At 36.4% G+C, this 21159-nt stretch overlaps 1 protein-coding gene across 2 annotated transcripts; it reads left to right on the top strand.

The window, feature by feature from the left end:
• The first annotated feature begins 2287 nt into the window (after positions 1-2287).
• LOC122075706 (kinesin-like protein KIN-14K) lies at positions 2288-20897 on the top strand. Of its 2 annotated transcripts, none has more exons than XM_042640844.1 (15): positions 2288-2570; positions 2691-2743; positions 11371-11642; positions 11726-11883; positions 11973-12083; positions 12499-12781; positions 15271-15398; positions 15488-15571; positions 15694-15771; positions 15852-15944; positions 16072-16101; positions 18901-19242; positions 19568-19649; positions 19742-19837; positions 19922-20897. In XM_042640844.1, the coding sequence occupies exons 3-15, from the start codon at positions 11534-11536 to the stop codon at positions 20128-20130; spliced, it is 1803 nt and encodes a 600-aa protein (XP_042496778.1). In that variant the 5' UTR covers positions 2288-2570; positions 2691-2743; positions 11371-11533; the 3' UTR covers positions 20131-20897. The 2 variants fall into 2 exon arrangements, with proteins under 2 accessions (XP_042496778.1, XP_042496777.1); XM_042640843.1 differs by having other exon boundaries at positions 2691-2826.
• The last annotated feature ends 262 nt before the right edge of the window (positions 20898-21159 follow it).

Raw genomic sequence — 21159 nt, 5'->3', positions numbered from 1 at the left:
TCTCACATGATTCTCATGATGATGTCACCAAATTTTACTGGAACTATGCACTTAGTACCGGTACTGTAGCAAGTTACTGTTTATGGATTTAAGTTACACCGAAATCCACGGAATTTAGAGGTCTTTAAATCCAGAGTCTATAAAAGGAGACCCCCTCCTCAGTTGTGATCATCGGTTATTGTAATATTACTCGAAAGTTCTTTTGTAAAGCTCTCTTGTTGTAAGGTTTTCCTATTGTAAGAAATTTCTGTGCATGGACTTCAATACAAACTCTAGCATAAGACAACCAGTCCATAACATTAGTTCTCTTATCAGAGTACAACGGTTTACCAATGATGAAACTAATGAGATTGAGACCAGTGACATACCCGAAGTGGAGGGGAAGACTAGGGAAGATGACCCATAAGGGAATGGATTTAGGCTCAAATAGAGGAAGGAAATATACTTGTCCCATTGACAAAGGAAAATAGGTTTTTTACCAATATACCATGGACCTCCGTCAATGGCAGCAGAGCAGTCAGAGGAGGCAGCAAAGTTGAAAACAAAAGTTCCATTTTCCACCATAAAGATGGAAAGGGAACCCGAGGGCTTCCATTAGTTCAGGAGGGAGGTCATGGCAATGGAAAAGGGGGGTCTACTGCCGAGAAAGGAACCAACGACACAATTGCACCATTTGGAAATTTCATAAGCAAGGAGACGAGTAATGAATTCTAGTGGTCTTGTTTGAGTTGGCGGTTGTGGGTGTAATGAATATGTGTCCTATTATCTATTTTAGGTTAATAGAATGAAAATTTTTATATAAGACACATGGTTTCATTAAATTTCTTATTATAATGAAAAGAATTAAAAGAGGGGGAATTTTTTTTTTTTTTTTTTTTTTTTTGCTAATGACGGGTATCTAGGCCTTCAGCCTGACTAGTCCCGCGGGCCCCTACTGACCCCACAACTGCATGGACCGGGTCATACCGGTGTTGAATGAGAACTATTCAACTTTCACTTAAAGCAGTGAAGAGCACTAAGCATCCCCGTGTGAGTGGCCCAACGTGTGCCCAGTAGGAGTCGAACTCAGGACGTCCAAGTTTACGGCTCATACCAAGTTCGTTGCTCACCAACTGCGCTACCCCCTTGGGTTCAGAGGGGGAATTTACTATCACTCCCCTACACTTGGCTTATATTTACTAAAACTCCCCTACATTTTACTTTTTTTTCTAATACTCTCCTGCTTTTTTATTTTTACATCTCTTTTTCCCCTGCTCTTTTTAAATACCCAGATTACCCCTCATTTTCACTTGTAATTTATTGCACTTTTTTCAAATTGACTAGTTCAAAATATGGTTTGAACCAAACCACTTACTTTAGTAAAACAAAATAAACAAGGGGTCATATGTTCCAATCGGTTACCACATGTTTTTTTTTTTTAATCCCTAAAACCATGTGTTGCAACCCTAACGAGAATGTAACATTATGATTACTGATTCGAATTAGTATCGATTGAGACCGATACCAATCCAACCGATAAAAAAAAAAAAAGATTGTAAACTTGTTGATGATGGATGAGACGAAAAAAAAATTATAAATAAACAATATCTTGTGATTGGATGAGACAAAAAAAAAAAAAAAGATCTTTAAGTGTCTCAATATTAATGCACTTAAAAGGAATTCAAAGAAGATAAAATAGAAAAATAATGATTTGAGAGTCAAGGAGGGGTGCAACATTGGAACCAAGTAATAATGGAAGGACAAGCCGGTTGGCTTTCTTCTTGGATTAGTAAATCCATGTTTTGAACCAATCAATTTGAAAAAAAATGTAATAGTTTACAAGTGAAAAAGAGAGATAATATGGGTATTTAAAAAGAGCAGGGGATAAAGAGATGTAAAAATAAAAAAGCAGGGGAGTATCAGAAAAAAAAGTAAAAGGTCGGAAAATTTTAGTAAATATAGGCCAAGTGTAGGGGAGTGATAGTAAATTTCCCTGAATTTGAGATAAACCTCAAATAATTCTTGAGAGAAATCGGCAGAAAAGACACCTATAATTTAGGTTAATAAATAGTAACTAATATGATTTTGAATAAAGCTTATTGGAGAGAAAAGATGTACGTAATGAATAGATTTTTAGTGATCAAATGACCGATTTTAAGGTTTTTAAGAGTGATCGACTTCAAAACCGATCTAAATCGGAATCGTTGGACCGATTCCTGTTGAATGGGGATGGAAGTGTAATTACACCTTGTTCCATATCTTTTTTTGAGAAATCCATTTTTAGTTTCAGTTTCCCACGTTGTAGACGAGGCCTCGGCCCTCGGAAGAGTTAATAGTCGTGGAACGGTGTAACCAATAGCCGGCGGCATTGGCTCAACTCCGTCCGAAACCGAGTTTTTTTTTTTTTGAATTGGTTTCTAGATAGGACGAACCCGCGAAGTTACCAACCTAATTTAAGCCAACCGGAAAATCCGATCAGCATCGGTCGGGGTTTGTCTATTTTCCATGAGAAATTTCTTTTTTTGCGGTGGCAGAAGTTCAGCATTGTCACCGGGTATCGTGAAATCAGCCAGATTTCAGGGGACATTTAGGTATGATTCGTTAGGTCAAGCTTCTCTGGTTATAATGTGGTACATTTTATCCTGGGAAGATCTACAGATAAATGCTGAGATTACGATTTAGTATCTTCTTTCCCTTTTCTGATTTCACAGGGACAGAGCTTCGTTTGGGCGGCAGCGCTCACGTCTCCCATCTCGAAGCGCTGGTAAGCCATTGGAAGACTAGCATTGTTTCTGTTTCAGAGCTTCAAGCTGGGCAGCGAAATTTTCTTTAATCTTTTTAGCATCAGTAAGCCGGTTAATTCTTCTTTCCAATTCTGAGAGCAGCATGTTAAATTTCTATTTTTTTTTTTTCGTTTTAATCTTTGATAATTTCTATGTCATTGCTATTCCCTGCCTCATTTCCAACTCCCGCGATTGCACAAACCCTCGCTGTAATTTATGTTTATTAACTTATTTTCAAGAATGATGACAAGGCCATAGAGGAATATGATTAGTGTTTCCATTCAGTTTATTACTCCGTTTTTGTTTATGTTGCTTGGAGATGTTACAGAACCTTTTTCTTTTTGCCGTCCCTCTTAATTAAGTAATCATTTTAATAGCTTTTCAATTTTTTTTTTTGGTATAACGTTTCTTGGGTTTCCATGACTGTCTAATATCATAGAATGGAGGATTTTCTCAACCTGTCTAGATAACTGTTATTTCTTTGAATGTGTTATGAATGCATTAAGGTTACTTTAAAATGAATCTTTTTTGCTTTAGTCCTTCTGACCGCATGTATAATGTGTTATGAATGTATTAAGGTTACTTTAAAATGAATCTTTCTTGCTTTAGTCCTTATGACCACATGTATCCTAGGAATGTCGAACAGAAATCTCTCGTGACTGCAAAGGCATTAATAACATCTAATTTGTTAGGTTGGTCTTGGGATGGACCCAGGAATTTTTTATCAGTGGGGCCCTCTTAAACTAATATCTTATGTATACAAATTTATGGGTGAAAAGAGGTAAATAGTTATTTGGTGCTGGGTTGGGGGAAGATAATATATATATATATATACTAGCAAACTTGCACGCGCAAATGCATGTGTGGGCATTTGTTAAGTGGTAGACTGAAAGTACTTCTAATCCACGGGTTTTTAATATTTCTGCTTTTAGAAAGTACTATTAAGAGAATAATTAGAGGGAGTAGATTGGTGGTTGATAACCTAGCGGAAAATGTGATTCCGAAACCAAAAAAAAAAGAAAAAAAGAAAATAGAATGATTTATGGAAGAAACTTTAACGAAATTGCTCTCAACACTCGTATATATTTAATAAAATGCAATTTTCACTTAAATATTTACAGAAATGCAAGTTTTTCAACAAAATTTCAATGAATTTTCCAATGCAAGTTCCTTGACAAATTTTCCATCTGAGCTTGGTGGCAACATTTTAGTGGCCCGTGGCAAGACTATAGCTTTGGGAGCACTTGGTGTGAAATTAATATCTAGAAGCTTGATTTGGGCATTTTCCTTCTTTCAAATAGGTATTGATGTAGTCTAATTTTTATAACGAGAGGAATGCACAAACAGCTGGCCAGAATTACCAACTTCTGGTGCCTCAACATGCTGTCATAAATTAAGAATCAACAAATCAATAATAAGGAAGAGAGAGAGAGAGAAAAAAAAAAGATAAAAAAAAATATTAGTAAAAAATCTGGGAAAATTCCTCAATTGCATACCCCAATTAAGAGGAACCATCACTATCACCTTATTGTCCACTCCCACCATTTAGAGCAGACGAGGGTCCATACAACCCATGCAAACATGAATAAAAGACATGTCCATAAGCAAAAACTTTAGTTCTGGTTTATGATATTCAAGGTTCTTACATTGTTTTATAGATCTGAAACCATACTATATTCAACTAGAAAATAGAGCCACTTCTAAGAATGATGAGAGAAAATGAATAGCAATATGGTCCTCATGGCTATAGTGCACATATAACTTGCATTAGAAACAATCATTCCCTAACATATCAGAAGATTTAATGTAAAAAAATTTCTCCAGTTAATTGCACCATACAAATAACATTACAGATTCAGGTAAAGCTATAAGCATATCGAGGGTTCTCCCTAAATCAAATTCCAACATAACTACAAACACATTCTGATGTAGATAAATCACTTGGGCTTATTTTATTACAAATAAGCCTAGGGTTGTGTTATGTATATGTTGGGCCTGTGTTCCCATGGGTTTTCTTTGAAATGGGCCACTTTAATGGGCCTAAAATATGAATAGAAGGTAGGAAAACGGGATTTAAGTCATTAGTTTAATTAGTTGCTATTTAATTCAATAAAGGCCCATTAGGCCATTAGTTGGTTGTAAAGTCTTATATGGACTATTAGTTAGTTAGTCCTACTCCATATTGGAGTCATAAAGTCAAGTCCTAGTCCTATTTTGAATTCCTAGTTGTAGTAGGAGTGTCTAGTCCTATTTGAAAACTAGCTCATAGTCTTAGTATGATTGTAAACTTCCCCTCTATAAATAGAGAGGCATATGTACCATTATTGAGGAGATTTGAATGAAAAAAAAGTTTGCATTTATGAAAGAAAGTGTGCAACTAAATGCTTAGAGCAGCTGAGATAGCTGTGGGTGAGAAGCTCAGGCTGAGCTAGCCACTTCCTTTATTCTCTTTCAGCATTCTCAACCCCCCATCTGTTTTATTCTTCTTTTTTATTTTATTTGCTATAACATTCAAGAGGTATAATTCAGATTTTGATAAAAGTCTCCAGAAATCAGAACCGATCAGCAATCCTAGTGGGAATAGGAGAGAGATCAATCTCCTCTCTTTCTCTCTTCTGTACTCTATTTAGACAGGTCTTCAATAAGGGTCCTACGATCCTTACCTAGTCACTGTTGGAAGCATTCAACTGCTGTTCTTGAAGGTTCTTCTCAGTTTTTTCTCTTGGGTTAAAAAATCAAGAAGCTTGTAACTTCACAACCAGCCGTTAGATTCTTCTCAACTTTAGGGGGTTTTCGTACCCTCCCTAGGGACTATCTACGCCCAAGAGTGCAACTCAATCGGACTCCTATAGCCCTGGCCGCACCACTCTCTCTAGCTCTATAACAGGTCTTTCTCTCTCCTATCGGGTTGGGTTTGGGCTGTTTTTGCTCCTGTATGGGTATTATATCCTTGGGGATTTATTTGATGGTCTTATTTCTTTGTTTCCTAGTCCTATTTGTATTGTTTGGGGTTATAAACTGTTGGGGTAGTTTCTTGTAATCTACTCCTACATTAAGTGGTATTCGAGCTATGGCTAAAGAAGAACCCTAAATCACTCTTAAAGATGTATGGATAGCAGTCCAAACCTTGACTACAAGGTTGGACGGATTTGACCCACATATAGCAGAACTAAATGAGTCTCCACTCCAATACTCAAACTACTGCTGCTAATCTAATGATCAACCACTTTATTTTCATGGGGAATTCCTTAAATGGATGCGTGAATTGGAGATGTACTTTGACAACTACAACTTAACAGAGACACAAAAACGCTAATATACATGTTCCTAGATGAGTGATTGTGTTCGAATGCAATGGAGAGTCCGTGAAAGGCAACTTTCAGCTCAAGGATGTAAACCTAGAATGTGGGACAAGATGCAATATGAGTTAGCAGGCATGTACCTATCTGAGCATGAACGAAGGAGGTACTTTCTTCCACCAGATGTCCAAAAGCCACCCACAATTGACAAGAGCATGAAGGAATCATCGATCTTTATTGCGAAGGGGCAACAAGAGAAGACACCTCTGATCAATGAACTAGAGTCAAAAGTTGAGGTTAGTGTTAAAAATTTTCCAGCCATTCCTATTGTTGAGGAAGAACTAGTCATTATTGTTCTCATTAACGAGACTTAGGTGGAAGAAGTCGAAAGCAACAAGGTTGCCACAATGAATAATGAGGTTGAGATTGAGGAACCTGACACTACAACAACTGTGATAATTGTAAACAACCAAGAGGAAGATCCTAAGGGGTTCAAGAATGAAGTTGTGTTTGAACAATCAACAGAATTGATTGAGAACCATCAGGTAGATGAACCAAAAGAGATTTATGTTGCATTGAAGTTAGAAGAGATCAAAGGTGCATATGTAGATGAACCTATGGATACATCCAAAGATGTCAAAGTTGAGCATGTAGAGTTCCTCATCCCATTAAAATATCTTGAAGATCGAGCTCCTCACATTCTAGACTACATCTTTATTATCATAGAGCTACCTAAATTTTTCTATGGCTTGAAGAGGGACGTGCACCATGTATAATCACCCTCATATTCTACAAAATTTGAGGACGAATTTTTTCTAAGAGAGGGCGAATTGATATAGATAAATCACTTGGGCTTATTTTATTGCAAATAAGCTTTGGGTTGTGTTATGTATATGTTGGGTCTTTGATCCCATGGGTTTTCTTTGAAATAAGCCACTTTAATAGGCCTAAAATATGGGTAGAAGATAGAAAAATGGGATTTAAGTCATTAGTTTAATTAATTTCTATTTAATTCAATAAAGGCCCATTAGGCCATTAGTTGGTTGTAAAGTTCTATATGGATTATTAGTTAGTTAGTCCTACTCCATGTTGGAGTCATAAAGTCAAGTCCTAGTCCTATTTTGAATTCCTAGTTGTAGTAGGAGTGTCTAGTCCTCTTTGGAAACTAGCTCCTAGTCTTAGTATGATTGTAAACTTCCCCTCTATAAATAGAGAGGCATATGTACCATTATTGAGGAGATTTGAATTAAAAAAAGTTTGCAACTAAATGCTTAGAGCAACTGAGATAGCTGTGGGTGAGAAGCTCAGGCTGAGATAGCCACTTCCTTTATTCTCTTTCACCCTTCTCAACCCCCCATTTGTTTTATTATTCTTTTTTATTTTATTTGCTGTAACATTCAAGAGGTATAATTCAGATTTTGATAAAAGTCTCCAGAAATTAGAACCGATCAGCAATCCTAGTGGGAATAAGAGAGAGATCGATCTCCTCTCTTTCTCTCTTCTGTACTCTGTTTAGCCAGGTCTTCAATCAGAGTATTCTAATCCTCATAAGGGTCCTACGATCCTTACTTAGTCACTGTTGGAAGCATTCAGCTGCTGTTCTTGAAGGTTCTTCTCAGTTTTCTCTCCTAGGTTAAAAAATCAAGAAAGCTTGTAACTTCACAACCAACCGTTAGATTCTTCTCAACTTTGGGGGGTTTTCGTTCCCTCCCTAGGGACTATCTACGCCCAAGAGTGCAACTCAATCGGACTCCTATAGCCATGGCCGCACCTCTCTCTCTCTAGCTCTATAACATGTCTTTCTCTCTCCTATCGGGTTGGGTTTTGGGCTTGTTTTGCTCCTGTATGGGTATTGTATCCTTGGGGATTTATTTGATGGTCTTATTTCTTTGTTTCCTAGTCCTATTTGTATTGTTTGGGGTTATAAACTGCTGGGGTAGTTTCTTGTAATCGACTCCTGCATTACATTCATTCCTCATTAAAAAAAAAAAATTTGTAGTTTGGAAAACGTACCTTGTGGATGTGAAATATCTGAAATTGTGCAAAAAAGGGGAGAGACACAGGGAGAGGAATAAGGCTGCAGTGGTGGGGATTGGGTTCTGTAGAGATAGAGATCTTGGAAGATGCAATAGCTAGAGATAGTTGTAGCAAGGCTCGCCACCGATAGTGTCGTTTGGCAGGGTTCTCTAAGGGGCTATGGTTTAATAGAGAATAGTCCATTTAATTACAAAAAAAAAAAAAAAAAAAAAAAAAAAAAAAAAAAAAAAAGCTAGATTAGTTCCTCTAAACCCTTTTCCAACCCTTCAGTCTCTGCTGGCATCAATTGCTATCTTTCTTCTCTGCTTTGGTCTCTGCAAAACCTTTCATTTCCTCTATTTAGGATTCCCTCTTCTGCATTTAATATTTGAAAAGTTTTGGTAATTATGATTAAGGAAAGAAAAAATGGATAGAAATAGATGAGATTGGTTTAGGTCATAAAAAATATTAAATGAGGTGGCAAGTGGGATAGGCTTTCATAACCATCCCTATTATTTCCCAATCCCCAAATAATGGTCCCACGATTTGATTCCTAATTATTAGAGATTTTTTTAAAACCTCCCTATTTATAGAATAATTATGGAGAGATTTACAAAATTAAATATGGAGAGAGAGAGAGAGAGAGAGAGAGAGAGAGAGAGTAACAATGCAAGAATGTCCACGTTTTAAGGAAGAACCACATTTTAGGAGAGATTTTAGGAGCTTTTTTTTTGTACATCTCTCTCCATATTTACCTTTATAAATATCTCCATAATTATTCACTCCCTCCCCATTCTCTATAATTCTCTCCATATTTAAATCTCTCTATAATTATTAAAAAAAAAAAAAATCCCACTCATCCTCTCACGTTTCTCTCTCCCCACTCTCCATGATAATTGTTCATTGTTATCCTTTTTAATACTTAATAATTACCTCCCCCTTTCTTCTCCACCTTTTTTTTATTATTAATATTTTTTTCTTTTCTCTCTCCCTACTCTCCATGATAATTGTTCATTGTGATCCTTTTTGATACTTAATAATTACTTCCCCCTTTCTGCTCCACATTTTTTTTATTATTAATTTTTTTCTCTTCCATTTCGAGGGTTTTTTTGGTCGGTTGGAAAGTGTTTTTGGTAGAGGCTAAAGGTCTTTTTTGTCTTTTTGAAAAAGTATACCAAAGACAGGGAGTACGTACTTTTTAATAGTAGTATGATTGTATGATTTCTCTCTCCCCACTCTCCATGATAATTGGTCATTGCGATCCTTTTTAATTCTTAATAATTACTTAATACTTCGTAATTACTTCCCCCTTTCTGCTCCACCTTGTTTTATTATTAATTTTTTCCTCTTCCATTTTGAAGGTTTTTTTGGTCGGTTGGAAAGATTTTTTGATATAGATTAAAGGTCTTTTTTGTCTTTTTAAAAAAATATACCAAAGACAGGGAGTATGTACTTTTTAATAGTAGTATGATAGTATGATAGTATGATATTTCACCATAAATGTTGAAACCATAAAGAAGAAGAAACTTGTATATCTGTTATTATATTTCTAGTGTAAAGCTAATAAGAACCATCCAAACGGAATCAAGACCTCCATACATGGAACATATACGACTACTTATTGTTTCTTTTTCTCAAACTGGGTGATTAACTGGGTAATGCTTCAAATTTACTCCCATAAACAATGGGTACCATGTCCCAATGGTGGAAGGTGATGGTTTAGGCTTTCATGGTATTTATGATCTTGTTATCTCCCCTATAATTTTGTGCAGAATTGAATCCACTTTTTCAAGTCTATCCATGGTCCATGACATGTTTGAACTGTATCATGTGAAGCTTTTCTGAAATGGTTTTTAGTACAAAAATAAAATTACTTCTTTGGGGTTGTTGAAGAAAATCTCAAAGCCTAACAACTTAAGAATACAATATAAGAAAATTCCCTATCCAACTATCGCCAACATGGGACCCACATGTATCCCTAATCCCCCACTTTTGGACGTTATAATTCAGCCAATTACAGTAAAAAATAAACCAAAAAGTTAACACCCAACCCAGGCCAGTACTAAATCCTGGCCCAAATTCAAACCGGACCTTGAACCGGGCCTGCATTATCTTGTGATCCAGATAAATCAGCAAAAGTGGGTTTATTTTAGTGGAAATAAGTCTTGGGTTGGATTCTGTACATGTTAATGTGTTTTATTTGTAATAGACCACTTTAATGGGCCCACAATATGGGTAGAAGGTAGGGTATGAGATTTATTAGTTTAATTAGAGCCCCATTTTTTGTGTATTTGCCATCTGCTGGAGTTTTGGAGGGAAAAAAATACAACAAAATTTGAAGCTAAGAGAGAGTAGCCACCATAGGGGTTAGAAGGCTTAAGAAGCTGGCATCTTGTTGTCTATCTATGGTCCTGTAGTTCTGGGGGGTCAATATATATCGGATATGGGATCCTTGGGATGAAATTATACATGGGCAGGGGTGATCTTTTGAATTATGGAATATTTTTTGTAGATTAGCTTGGAGTGTTATTTGTACAGCATCCTTAGTGCAGAAGTTTCTTATATTCTGTTTTACTTATTGAATGCTTACCTTATCTTCAAAAAAAATGTAGATTTGAACCAAAACACTCTTTGAAACTCATTTGAGAAATCTTTATTAGCATCCACTCCAGGAGATGTGATTGTGTTTCATGCAGAGTTCTACTTACAACAGCCTATAATGGAAAATGAACATAGTTTGATGGTGCAATTCTTCATGATACAGTTGCTCTAGGAATGATTTTGGCTTTTAATATGAGGCATTTATTTGTGGGAGCTTCTAGTCGTAGCTACATTGAAGTTAGATTGTAACCATGGCCTTGATTCTGTTATGTGGCAGCTCAGATGAGGCTGAAAACTTGTGGACATATTATAGATCCCAAGGTCCCATGGACACCTATAGTCTATTAACATGTCAAGTTTTAGCCTGATAAGAGTTTGCCATGTGGTAAAAAAAAGTTCATGACTACAAGAGGGTATGTGTTTATATACGGGAGGGTATGACATTAGATGGAAGGTTAAACGATTGAATTTGAGGCTGAAATTGGACAAGTGGTCAAGCTAGGCAATTCTCTAAATATCTAATGGTCAAATTTACCACATCATTCCTCCATGTGGTATAATTAGGCCATTGCTATAAATCTAATTGCAACCATTGTGTTTACAATTAGATTTTCCCTTTATTTATTTGTGTTTTGTATATAATCTAGCGTCTTAACCTCTTGCTCAATCTATTGGCTATTTTATATTTTCAGGAATACTGAATTCTTGGATAACCGTTCAGTAGGGTTCTGTTGTTCGTTTTTCATTGAGGAGGTCAATTATCTTCTCCAATATAAGATCCATGGAATCGTACGATTTTAGCAGTGTTTTCAAAGTTCAGTGCTAAAGGCAGACATCCCTTTTGAAGATCTCACCATGACTTCCCAATCTCACATAAAAGAAAATGGGCAAATTAACCACTCAACTGTAGCTCGTAACAGGAATGCCATTGAACCATTGGTCAATGTCAATTTTGAGGATGAAGGTATGGAAAGCTGCAAATTTTTTTTTTTGGGTTTTAACTTCTCCACCTATTTGGGCCACTTATAACTTTGATTTGTTCCACAGCCAAGCAAAGAGCAGATTTGGTGGAGTGGTTAAATGGTATGCTTCCTGATTTAAGGTTACCATTGGAAGCTTCGGAAGAGGAAATCAGAGCGTCCTTAAGAGATGGAGCTGTTTTATGTAGTGTTTTAGACAGGCTTAGACCTGGTTCTGTAATTGAGGTTTGAATTTTTTTTTTCTCACTTGTCCTTATATTGCAATTTTATTGAGTTAATAGTTTTAAAACATTTGTATTTTCATTTTAATGTAGTGGGGTGGTTCTGATCATTCTTCTGAGCCTCGTGTGGAGAATGTCAAAAGGTTTCTGGCAACCATGGATCAAATGAGGTTGCCCAGGTTCAGCCTCTTGGATCTTGAGCAGGTATTCTTGGCTATTTTTAAAATATATTTTTTTTCTTGCTAAGGATTCTTGGCCTTTTGAGTTTGACCAAGATCAAGCATGATAGCTGTAGTTGTCAATGTAATTATATATAGATGGAGAGTGTCTTTAAGTGGTAACTGTTAGCAGTTAGAATGCGAAGAATGCAATTCTGGTTCATGACTTAAAGGTGTGCTCCATGCATCCTCTGCGTGATAGTAATTGCACACACACACACTCTCTCTCTCTCTCTCTCTCTCTCTTAAGTGTCTGTTTGCATATACATTCATGGTTATACAGGTCATTTCATGCACCTGCCAACATACATCATATGTTATCTTTCTGAAATTCTTGGTCGTTATTCAGTAATTGGTTGCACAAGTTTCGCTCTCTATCTCATGATTGACATATTTTGCAGGGGTCTATGGTGACAGTTGTAGACTGCTTATTGACTCTTAAAGAGCATTTTAATTCTAATCCTGGGGGAAACGGTGTTCATATTACAAGCTCAATGGGTAAATGTGGGAACCAGTCAAGGAAAGGATGGAAACTGTTGGAAGCAGAAATTTCGGAGGGAATTAATGGTTCTGTTGGGGAGGTATCTCCAGGTGGACAGGATGCTGCAGTAACTGGAGAAGAGAAGCGAAAGAATTGGACTGACTCAAAATTTCAGCGTGCTTTGCGCAGTCCTGTCATGTCAGGTATGATTATGATTGATGCAATAGAGTTGCATGTTTCTGACTGATATACTCTAACTCATACAAAGTATGGGATAAGACAGCCAAGATTTCCAAGTGAGTGCCATGTAAAATATTGGAGAGTGTGATGCAGGACTTTCATACTCTCTTCATTCCTAAATTACAAACCAAAAGCTAGTTGTGCAGACCTACATAATTATGCATATATAATATGGATATGGTTATGTAGTTAGGGTTCCTTGTAGGAAAGTTGATTTAGTCTTTATTTACCTGTAGTGAGTTCACATGAATGGATTTGCAGGCCCATTCAATATTCATTTTGACAATAGTGATTTGTATGGTAAAACATGTTAGAGCATGTGCAATCATACTGTCCCAACTGATCTGAACCCCATCCCCCCCAAATACTTCCCTTGAAGGGTAAAGAAAAAGAATCAGCTGATACGATGCGGTGAGCTACATTTGTTTCCTGGTAAAAACATCTAAAATAAAAATTTCAGGTAAAATCTTATTCTTTTTACACAGATTTTATATGAAATTTATTCTTTTTCAATGCTTTTTCCTGGAAACACATGGAGCCTTAGGAAATCTAGAGGACATATTTTTATGGAATCTTGAACAAGCTGTGGCTTTAAAAAGAATGAATAGCTGAAACGATTGGTAGAGCTGATCCCATGTAGTTGGGCAACACTCTTGGGAATGTATGTCATCTTTTTTATTTATTGAAGGCATCAAGGTCCTCTATATACATTATAAAGAATGAACAAAGTGGGGAAGTTCAAACTTTAGCTCTCTAAGTCTCTTCCTTGTTTCTCTTCCTTCTTTCCTCCTTTCTAAGCCATAGATTTCGGCCTTTCTGTTTAGTCAACTATTTTGACACCAAATGTTTTAAAACCTGAATCACCCAGGGTGATTGGAGTGGCCATTGGCGTGCTTTCGGGGTTAGTTTTGCTATTGACCTGAAGTATTTCTAAAGCCCAAAAACTGCTGAGCATTTCTTCTTTGGTTTGCTTTTTCTGTTAGATTATGGGCCTGTTTGGTCTACTTTAGCCCCTAATAATTCTTATTTACTATCTTTTTTTTCCTTTTAAAGAAGAGAAGATAGTGTAATTGAGCACATTAAGTAGCCCCTTTATTTAATGAATGTGCTAATAGACAATCACATTTTCAGAGTCTTACAAACTTAATTGATGGGTTGGGGTTATTCCTTCGCGATTTCAACATTTTGATAAATTCACTCTCATGATTAGGAAATGAAAATTTTCATTTAATAGAAACAAAAAACTGGTAAATGGTAATAATTACTATGATCAAGGGTAACTTGTTGATTGCCGACCCAAAAACAAGGATAATTGTTAATATATATATATATATATATTTGTTAGAAGGGATAATTGTTAATTAGCTTCTGAAGGCAATAATGGAACATGTGTACATGATGACATGTTCTCAAGCATAGTTTTCAACGCATTGCCTAGGTGTTTAGGCGACTGTAACCTTGAAATGGCATCGAAGCAGGTTTGGCACTTATTTATGCCAAATATCATTTGTTATTTCATTTATTTTAGATATTATTCATAAATAAGCATACACTCCCTAGTTGAATCCAATAAAAAATAATTTAAAATCAAGTTTCAAAAGGATGAAAAGTCAACCCCCCCTCCCATTCAAGAACAAAAACTGGATTTTTAGTTGTAGAGGCGATTTTCATTTATAAATTGGTGGGTTTTTTAATCACTCAAATCTGAAAATTCCATTAATCTTATCATGGTAAAACATTGCTAAAAATCTAAAGTATGGTAAAATAATTTTTTCTTCTGATGTTCATAACTTTATCTTCATTCAGGAAATTTTTAATAGTATTCACGCACCTTAAATAACTTTGACCGGAACATAACATTGTCAATACAACTCGGATTTAAGCAATCTTGGTTTTATTGGAAAGCTGGTTTTGTTCTCTACCTAATACAAAAAGTCTCATGTAAAATTTAAAATAATTTGACCAATATTAGAGAACAAGAATATTTCTCAAAATGTTGATTTTTGATGACTTGATGTGGCTTAATGTTGATTTTTTATGATACAAGGTATATGTAGCATACTAAATAATGTTAAAAAATAGTGGAAATAAAAAATAACAATTGGGCGCCTTGGTCGCCTAAGCGCTTAGGCACCCATCCACCACCTTGGGTCGCCTTATCGCCTTGACATTTATGTTCTCAAGGTTGATGTTATCAGACAACTACCTTGGTACAATGGTTGGATTCGGTTGACTCAACCTTGGACCTATTTCTGGACTGTCTCTGTGTCTGGTTCAGTCATATAGATGTTGGTTCATTGTACATAATAGTATTATACCCAAAACCCAAATGTTAATGTATATGATTATCTGAGATACCGCTTATTTGTGATTTTATTAAGTTAGGTGAGTTCCCAATTCTGTTTTTATTTTTTGAAGAGTTCTTTTTTATTCTCTTACTTTTCTCATGTAGAGCCATCAGCTGCATTGATACATCATGTTGGACATAAGTTCCATGAGGTTTTTCAACTAAAACAAGGACGTTATGCTGATATTCCTGCTGCTAAGATATCGGAAATGATGAAATCTAACAGTTTCGATGTAATTTCTTGATCTTAGTGGACCAATATTCAGTGTACTTGAGTTTCTGTGTGAAAGCTTGAACCTGATCTTCTTCTTTTTCCCTGCAGAATGCTCCAACTCAATCACTTCTGAGTGTTGTAAATGGGATTCTAGATGAAAGCATTGAAAGGAAGAATGGGGAAATACCTCATGTATGATAGTGTTCAACCAGTGGATGCCATTCCAAGCTTGTATTGATGATTTTATATCTTTATCCAGTTGGATGGGTTTCTTGTAGAATTTCTAACGAGTCCTTTTATTCCCTTTCTCTCAGCGTGTGGCGTGTCTGTTGAGAAAAGTCGTACAAGAGATTGAGCGACGCATTTCAACTCAAGCGGAGCACTTAAGAACTGTAATATGCTTTTAGAAATTAATTTCTTCTGTAGGAGCTTTTTGATTTGTACTTATAAGTTATCTATTATTAATCTGCAGCAAAATAATCTGTACAAGGCTCGTGAAGAAAAATATCAATCAAGACTTAGAGTACTTGAGACTCTTGCAACTGGGACTAGTGAGGAGACCCAGGTACTCAAGTAATTATACTCAAATATTTCAATAGATAAGGTTATGTTCATACATATTCCCAACTTTTTGTGGTGGCAATGATCTATAATTCATTCACTTGACTTGAAGCTGCACCCTCTTCTTTCAGGTTGCGATGAACAAGTTCCAGCAGATAAAGGTCCAATTCTAGTAGCTGCTCCCTTGTTTTCCCTGCTCTAATTATATTTTTTGTGGCATATACTTAAAATAGAAAATCCACTGTCGGTTGATATTGGACTGATTCCTTTAGATGCTTTACAATTCATGTTGAAGTATTTTAGAATGTGTTATACTTTGTTGAGTCAACTGGAACTTCTGAAATCTACGGTCCTAAGAGAGAGCATCGAAGGATTGTCTTATGAGAGAAACAGATTAAGGTTTATGGAGAAAAGTGATAAATTGGGGTTTCAAAGAATAGATTGGTTGGTTGAATAGGTTGGAGTAGATTTAGTGTATCCCAATAAATGGTTGACTAAATGTCCTGCTTCACTATTTAGAGACATATATCTTCATTCTAAGTGATGTTTATCTTCTCTCACCACTTCTCCGAACGTAATTTTACACATGTGCCTTGTCCTTTTGGCTCCTCCAACCCGAATCATATCACTTCTTATGGTGCATTCAATGACATTCATTGCACATGTCCATGCCACCTAAATCAACTTCTTCTCCAGTTATCAAATATCAACTACCTATAATATGTTCATTCGTCTTTTATCTTTCAAGATTTTACCCTCGTCGTACCATTATCATGGCTGGACTGACGGGACCCAATCTGGAAATGCAGACCGAGAAATACCAAAATGAATAAACCTGGATTTTGGTCCATCAGGACTATTTAGGAATTTAACTATTTGTTGGGTCATTCTTGTAATCTTTTTATTTTTTGGGAGATAGATAATAACATAGGAGAGTAGTTTCCCAGTTTGAGTTTAGTTCTATTTATGTTTTAGGATGAGTAGGAGTCTTTTTTCTCTCTATTTATGTGCGCATAACCCTATGATCGAGCAGAGCTGAAAATTAGAATTGAAGTTTGAAATTTTCTTCACGTATGTGTTGTTCGCTGGAGTGGTCAACGGTTTCTGTTCTCTCATTCTCCCAGTTTTATTAAGCCTGATCACTTTGTTTGAGGTGTGATCTTCCAGTTTTTCCTTCTTTCCTCTTCTTTTTCTTTCATGTTTCTTCTTCCTATTACTTTTTTTGTTTCAGTTCTTAAGAGCCCCTTTCACCATACTCTATTCTGGACGGTAGAGGCAGCCCAGCTGTACTGGGATCGAACTCCCCCGTTTATGGTTCTTTCCTCCTAAATTGTGCATGTTGGTTCCTCACTAAGGGTGACTCATGCTGTAAGGTTTGGTGCCATTAGCTTGCGAGGGGGTTCAGGTCTGGTTTGGTGCCCTGCCTCCAGATTCAGTTGTAGAGCTTATCCACATCTTAATCCCTGTTATTTGGGCTTAGTAACTGTTGAGATCAAAAGGTTAGGAGTGATGAACCTTATCCTACAGCTTTCTGTGAGGGCAGACCTCGGCACAGCGGTAAGGTTGCTCCATTGTGACCTAGTGGTCGTGGGGTCGAGTCAGAAAACAACCTCTCCGCAGAGCAGGGTTAAGGCTGCATACATTATGACCCCAGACACCACAGTGGTGGGAGCCTTGTGCACTGGGTACACCCTTTTTTTATCCTACAGTTTTGTGTGATTCTGATGCAAGAGAAGAGAGCCCGAATGAATTTTCTGATTCTGGTTTCCTCATGTACCGTTTGAGAGTTGTTATTGAAGAAAAGTACTTATGATAGTTCAGGCCAGATACTTTGGTAATTGTTAAAAAGGGCCTTCCTTGAAATTTGTTCTATTCATCCCCATCCTTGTTTTAATTTTCAGAAACGCCATCCACTTCAATGTTTATTTTCATTCGAGTCCTGGAATCATTTTTATATTCACTAATTGGTCCTCAACTTCAAAATATTTACAGAATTGCCACTGGTTTATATTTGGACATTTATCAATTGGGTGGGTCCATAGTGACTCAAATGCTAGGGTTTTTGAATCTGGGGTTGCATTACAAGTCCTCATTTGAACTACACTAATTTTGTTTATCCGTTGTTTCTTTACAAACGGACGAGTGGCAAAACCAGAACAGATAAAATAAGAAATGAACAAATTAGAGGTGACATACGATTGGCCAAGGCCTGGATACTTGAGGATGGCATATCTGGCTTGAGAAAAAGTGAACCATTATTTTGTCTTGGATCCTGAAATCTGGTTTTCAATCTTATCAATTGCAATAACACAAAATTTATGTAACTCAGCCTTGGTAGTTGGGATAGGTTTTTTTTTTTGGGTCGAGTCTGTTTTATGAAAGCAAATGAATGAGGTTGGCTTCAGTAGTGCATTAATACATGGGAGCGCGGTTTCTGGTTGGCCAAACCAGGAAGGATTATCTTGCTGGCAGGCCTATTTCTGCTGCAAGTCACATGGGGCTGAAATTTTGTGGATATGTAAACCTCATACTCCTCCACTTTTTTGTCAGGTTTCAGCCCGAGCAGAGTTTTGCCACACGGCATAATGAAGCATGGGAAAATTTTGGAGTACCAAGAGGGTCAATGGATTAATGAAGTGGTTTGCCATTACGGGGTGGGGGTAAAATAATTGAATTTGGATCTGAATTTTGATGGCCAATCCAGACCATTCTCTAAACATTAAACTGTCAGAATTGCCACATCATCCTTCCACTTGGCACAATAGGTGTGCCAACCAGGAAGGAATCGTGGTTTGTCCAACCAGTTAACTTTTTGCCTTATGAGACCACAATGTGTTTCAAAAGTTTTTGGTTTTTTGCTTGTGGTTGTTATTTTATGTGTGACATGCTTCATTTTTTTGTTTTGCTGTTTTTGGGACTTTTGTCATCTTGTAATTATGGATTGACATTGATTTATGCAGGTGGAGAAGACCAAAGTGGCGGAGAAGAAGAAACTTGAGGAGCAGGATATGGTTAGACTGATGAAAGAGAAGGACCATATTGATATTGAAATCTCAACACTTAAGCAAGACCTGGAATTATCAATACAGAAATATGAACAACGTTGCCTGCAATTGGAAACACAAGCCAAGGGAACCAAAGTTGGGTTAGAGGAGAGACTAAAGGAACTTGAGGGTCTCTTAGAAGGTTCAAGGAAGAAATTTGAAGAACTTGAGTCACTTTCTGAATTGAAATCTCAGAGCTGGATTGCAAAAGAACACAGCTACCAGACTTCTGTAGATTTTCAGTTTAAATCTTTGCAGGTTTCCTCATTGAACTCTTTTCTTACCCTTTTTTTTTTTAATATAATTTTATGGGATAGGGTTTTCCACAGAGAGTGTCAGGGGAATCTCCCACATGACACCAACTGGGGTGCGAGACATGGTTTCTCAATGGGGGGCCCACAGGCCACATGAAAGTTTCAGTGAGGGGGCCCCACATGGTCAGGATGTGAGAGTTCATGGGAATGCATCCCCTACACTATTGACATGGGGATCTTTTTCCCTTGGTCTTCTTTTTTTTTTTTATAAATTATATTTCACACTTCCTTTTTTCATAGTTGAATGAATAAACTTGCTATTTATTCAGGAGTTGAGGATCACTTCTCAGTCAATCAAGAAAGTGGTGCAAAATACACAAAGAATCTATTCAGAAGAATTCAGTCAATTGGGTAGGGCTTATAAAGTTATAATTCAGAATGATTCATTTAGCCTGTAGGAATTAAACTAGAATTTCTAATATGTTTGTGCTCATCTTTCTCAGGGGTAAAGCTTAAAGGGCTAGCGGAGGTGGCAGAAAACTATCATATTGTTCTTGCAGAAAATCGAAAGCTGTATAATGAGGTTCAAGACTTAAAAGGTACCGATGATTAGCATATCAAAACTGTATCATTACATTGTAGATTTTTTTGCTAATCTCCTTAATGTTGGTACTTTTGGGTAGGCAACATTAGAGTCTATTGCCGGATAAGGCCATTTCTTCCTGGACAAAAAGGAAAACAAACTACCATAGATTTTATTGGTGAGAATGGTGAGTTGATCATTGTAAATCCCCTCAAACAAGGAAAAGACAGTCGACGCCTGTTCAAGTTTAACAAGGTCTTTGGTCCAACAGCCACTCAAGGTTTTCATCTTTTAACCAGCAAATTTTAGGGAATATTTCGTTTAATTTTCCATTAAATATCTAAAGTTTCATGTTATATCTGTAGCAAGAAACTTGTACCCTTTGTGCATATGTATTTATACTGATGATATAGAACTATTTAAAGTTTTCATGCAAGATGAACACCGAATTATTATTTGGAAATATGGCAATATTGAGTAAATTAGCACTATTCCTTAAATTTAAGAATAAAGAGTTTTTTAAACATAACATGTTAAACTTTTGGCACTTTAAAGGTCGATTTTTTTTCACCTTTACATTCACGAGGGTGCGAAACGTGCTGATTGGATTAGGTTTAGAACCAAAACAGGCTGAACTCAAAGATATACTTACTAGTCCAAACTCAAATCTAATGGGCTGACTTGGGCTAGCTTGGTTTACTTTGGCTGGGGAATGTGTCACATATTTAGACTTGTAAAATGTCTATAACTAGACATTGTAAATCTTTAGTGTTGGCATTGGTCTTCCTTATGCGGAAAACACCCTAATGCAGTTTCAGGGTAACGTTAGGGCCTGTTTTGGTCGTTCTTGGTTATAGGATATCGTTCTTAAGTATTTTTATTTGTAATGGGCTCAATTATAAAGCCTAGGTTTTAGGTCCACAGGGAGGTATAAGGGATTGGTAGTTAAGTGTTTGAGTTAGATTAGAATACCTAATAGCTAGATAGAGTTATGTTTTGAATTTATTTTCCTTATTGAGTGTTCGAGTGTGATTAGGAGTACTTTTAAGAGTCAATTTAGAATTTTTATAATTTCTTTATATATGTAATAATGATGCAGTTACTTGTAGGATTATGTTGGGGTTTTGGATTATCTTGCAATCTTATTTTATTTTAGGGAGAAGTTTGGTGTGCATAGGAGATTTGGTTGTTATATAGTTACCTAGTTTACAACAGTTCCTATTTCTTGTTAGTGTCTATTTTTATGTTTTTGGAATTATATAAGAGTTGCATTCACCTTCACAGACTTGGTAGTCGGATGATGAGGTCCAAGCAGCCATTAAGACTAAAAAGATAATT

Source organism: Macadamia integrifolia, chromosome 4, assembly GCF_013358625.1.
Source record: "Macadamia integrifolia cultivar HAES 741 chromosome 4, SCU_Mint_v3, whole genome shotgun sequence".
NCBI lineage: Eukaryota > Viridiplantae > Streptophyta > Magnoliopsida > Proteales > Proteaceae > Macadamia > Macadamia integrifolia.
This window is presented reverse-complemented; position numbering and strand designations above follow the sequence as displayed.

Bases quoted from the DNA above. Each gene is read 5' to 3' on its own strand.
- LOC122075706 (XM_042640844.1), top strand. From the start codon at position 11,534: ATGACTTCCCAATCTCACATAAAAGAAAATGGGCAAATTAACCACTCA. The intron at 12,084-12,498 runs GTATTCTTGGCT...CATATTTTGCAG, and splicing joins GCCTCTTGGATCTTGAGCAG to GGGTCTATGGTGACAGTTGT. The intron at 16,102-18,900 runs GTCCAATTCTAG...TGATTTATGCAG, and splicing joins ACAAGTTCCAGCAGATAAAG to GTGGAGAAGACCAAAGTGGC.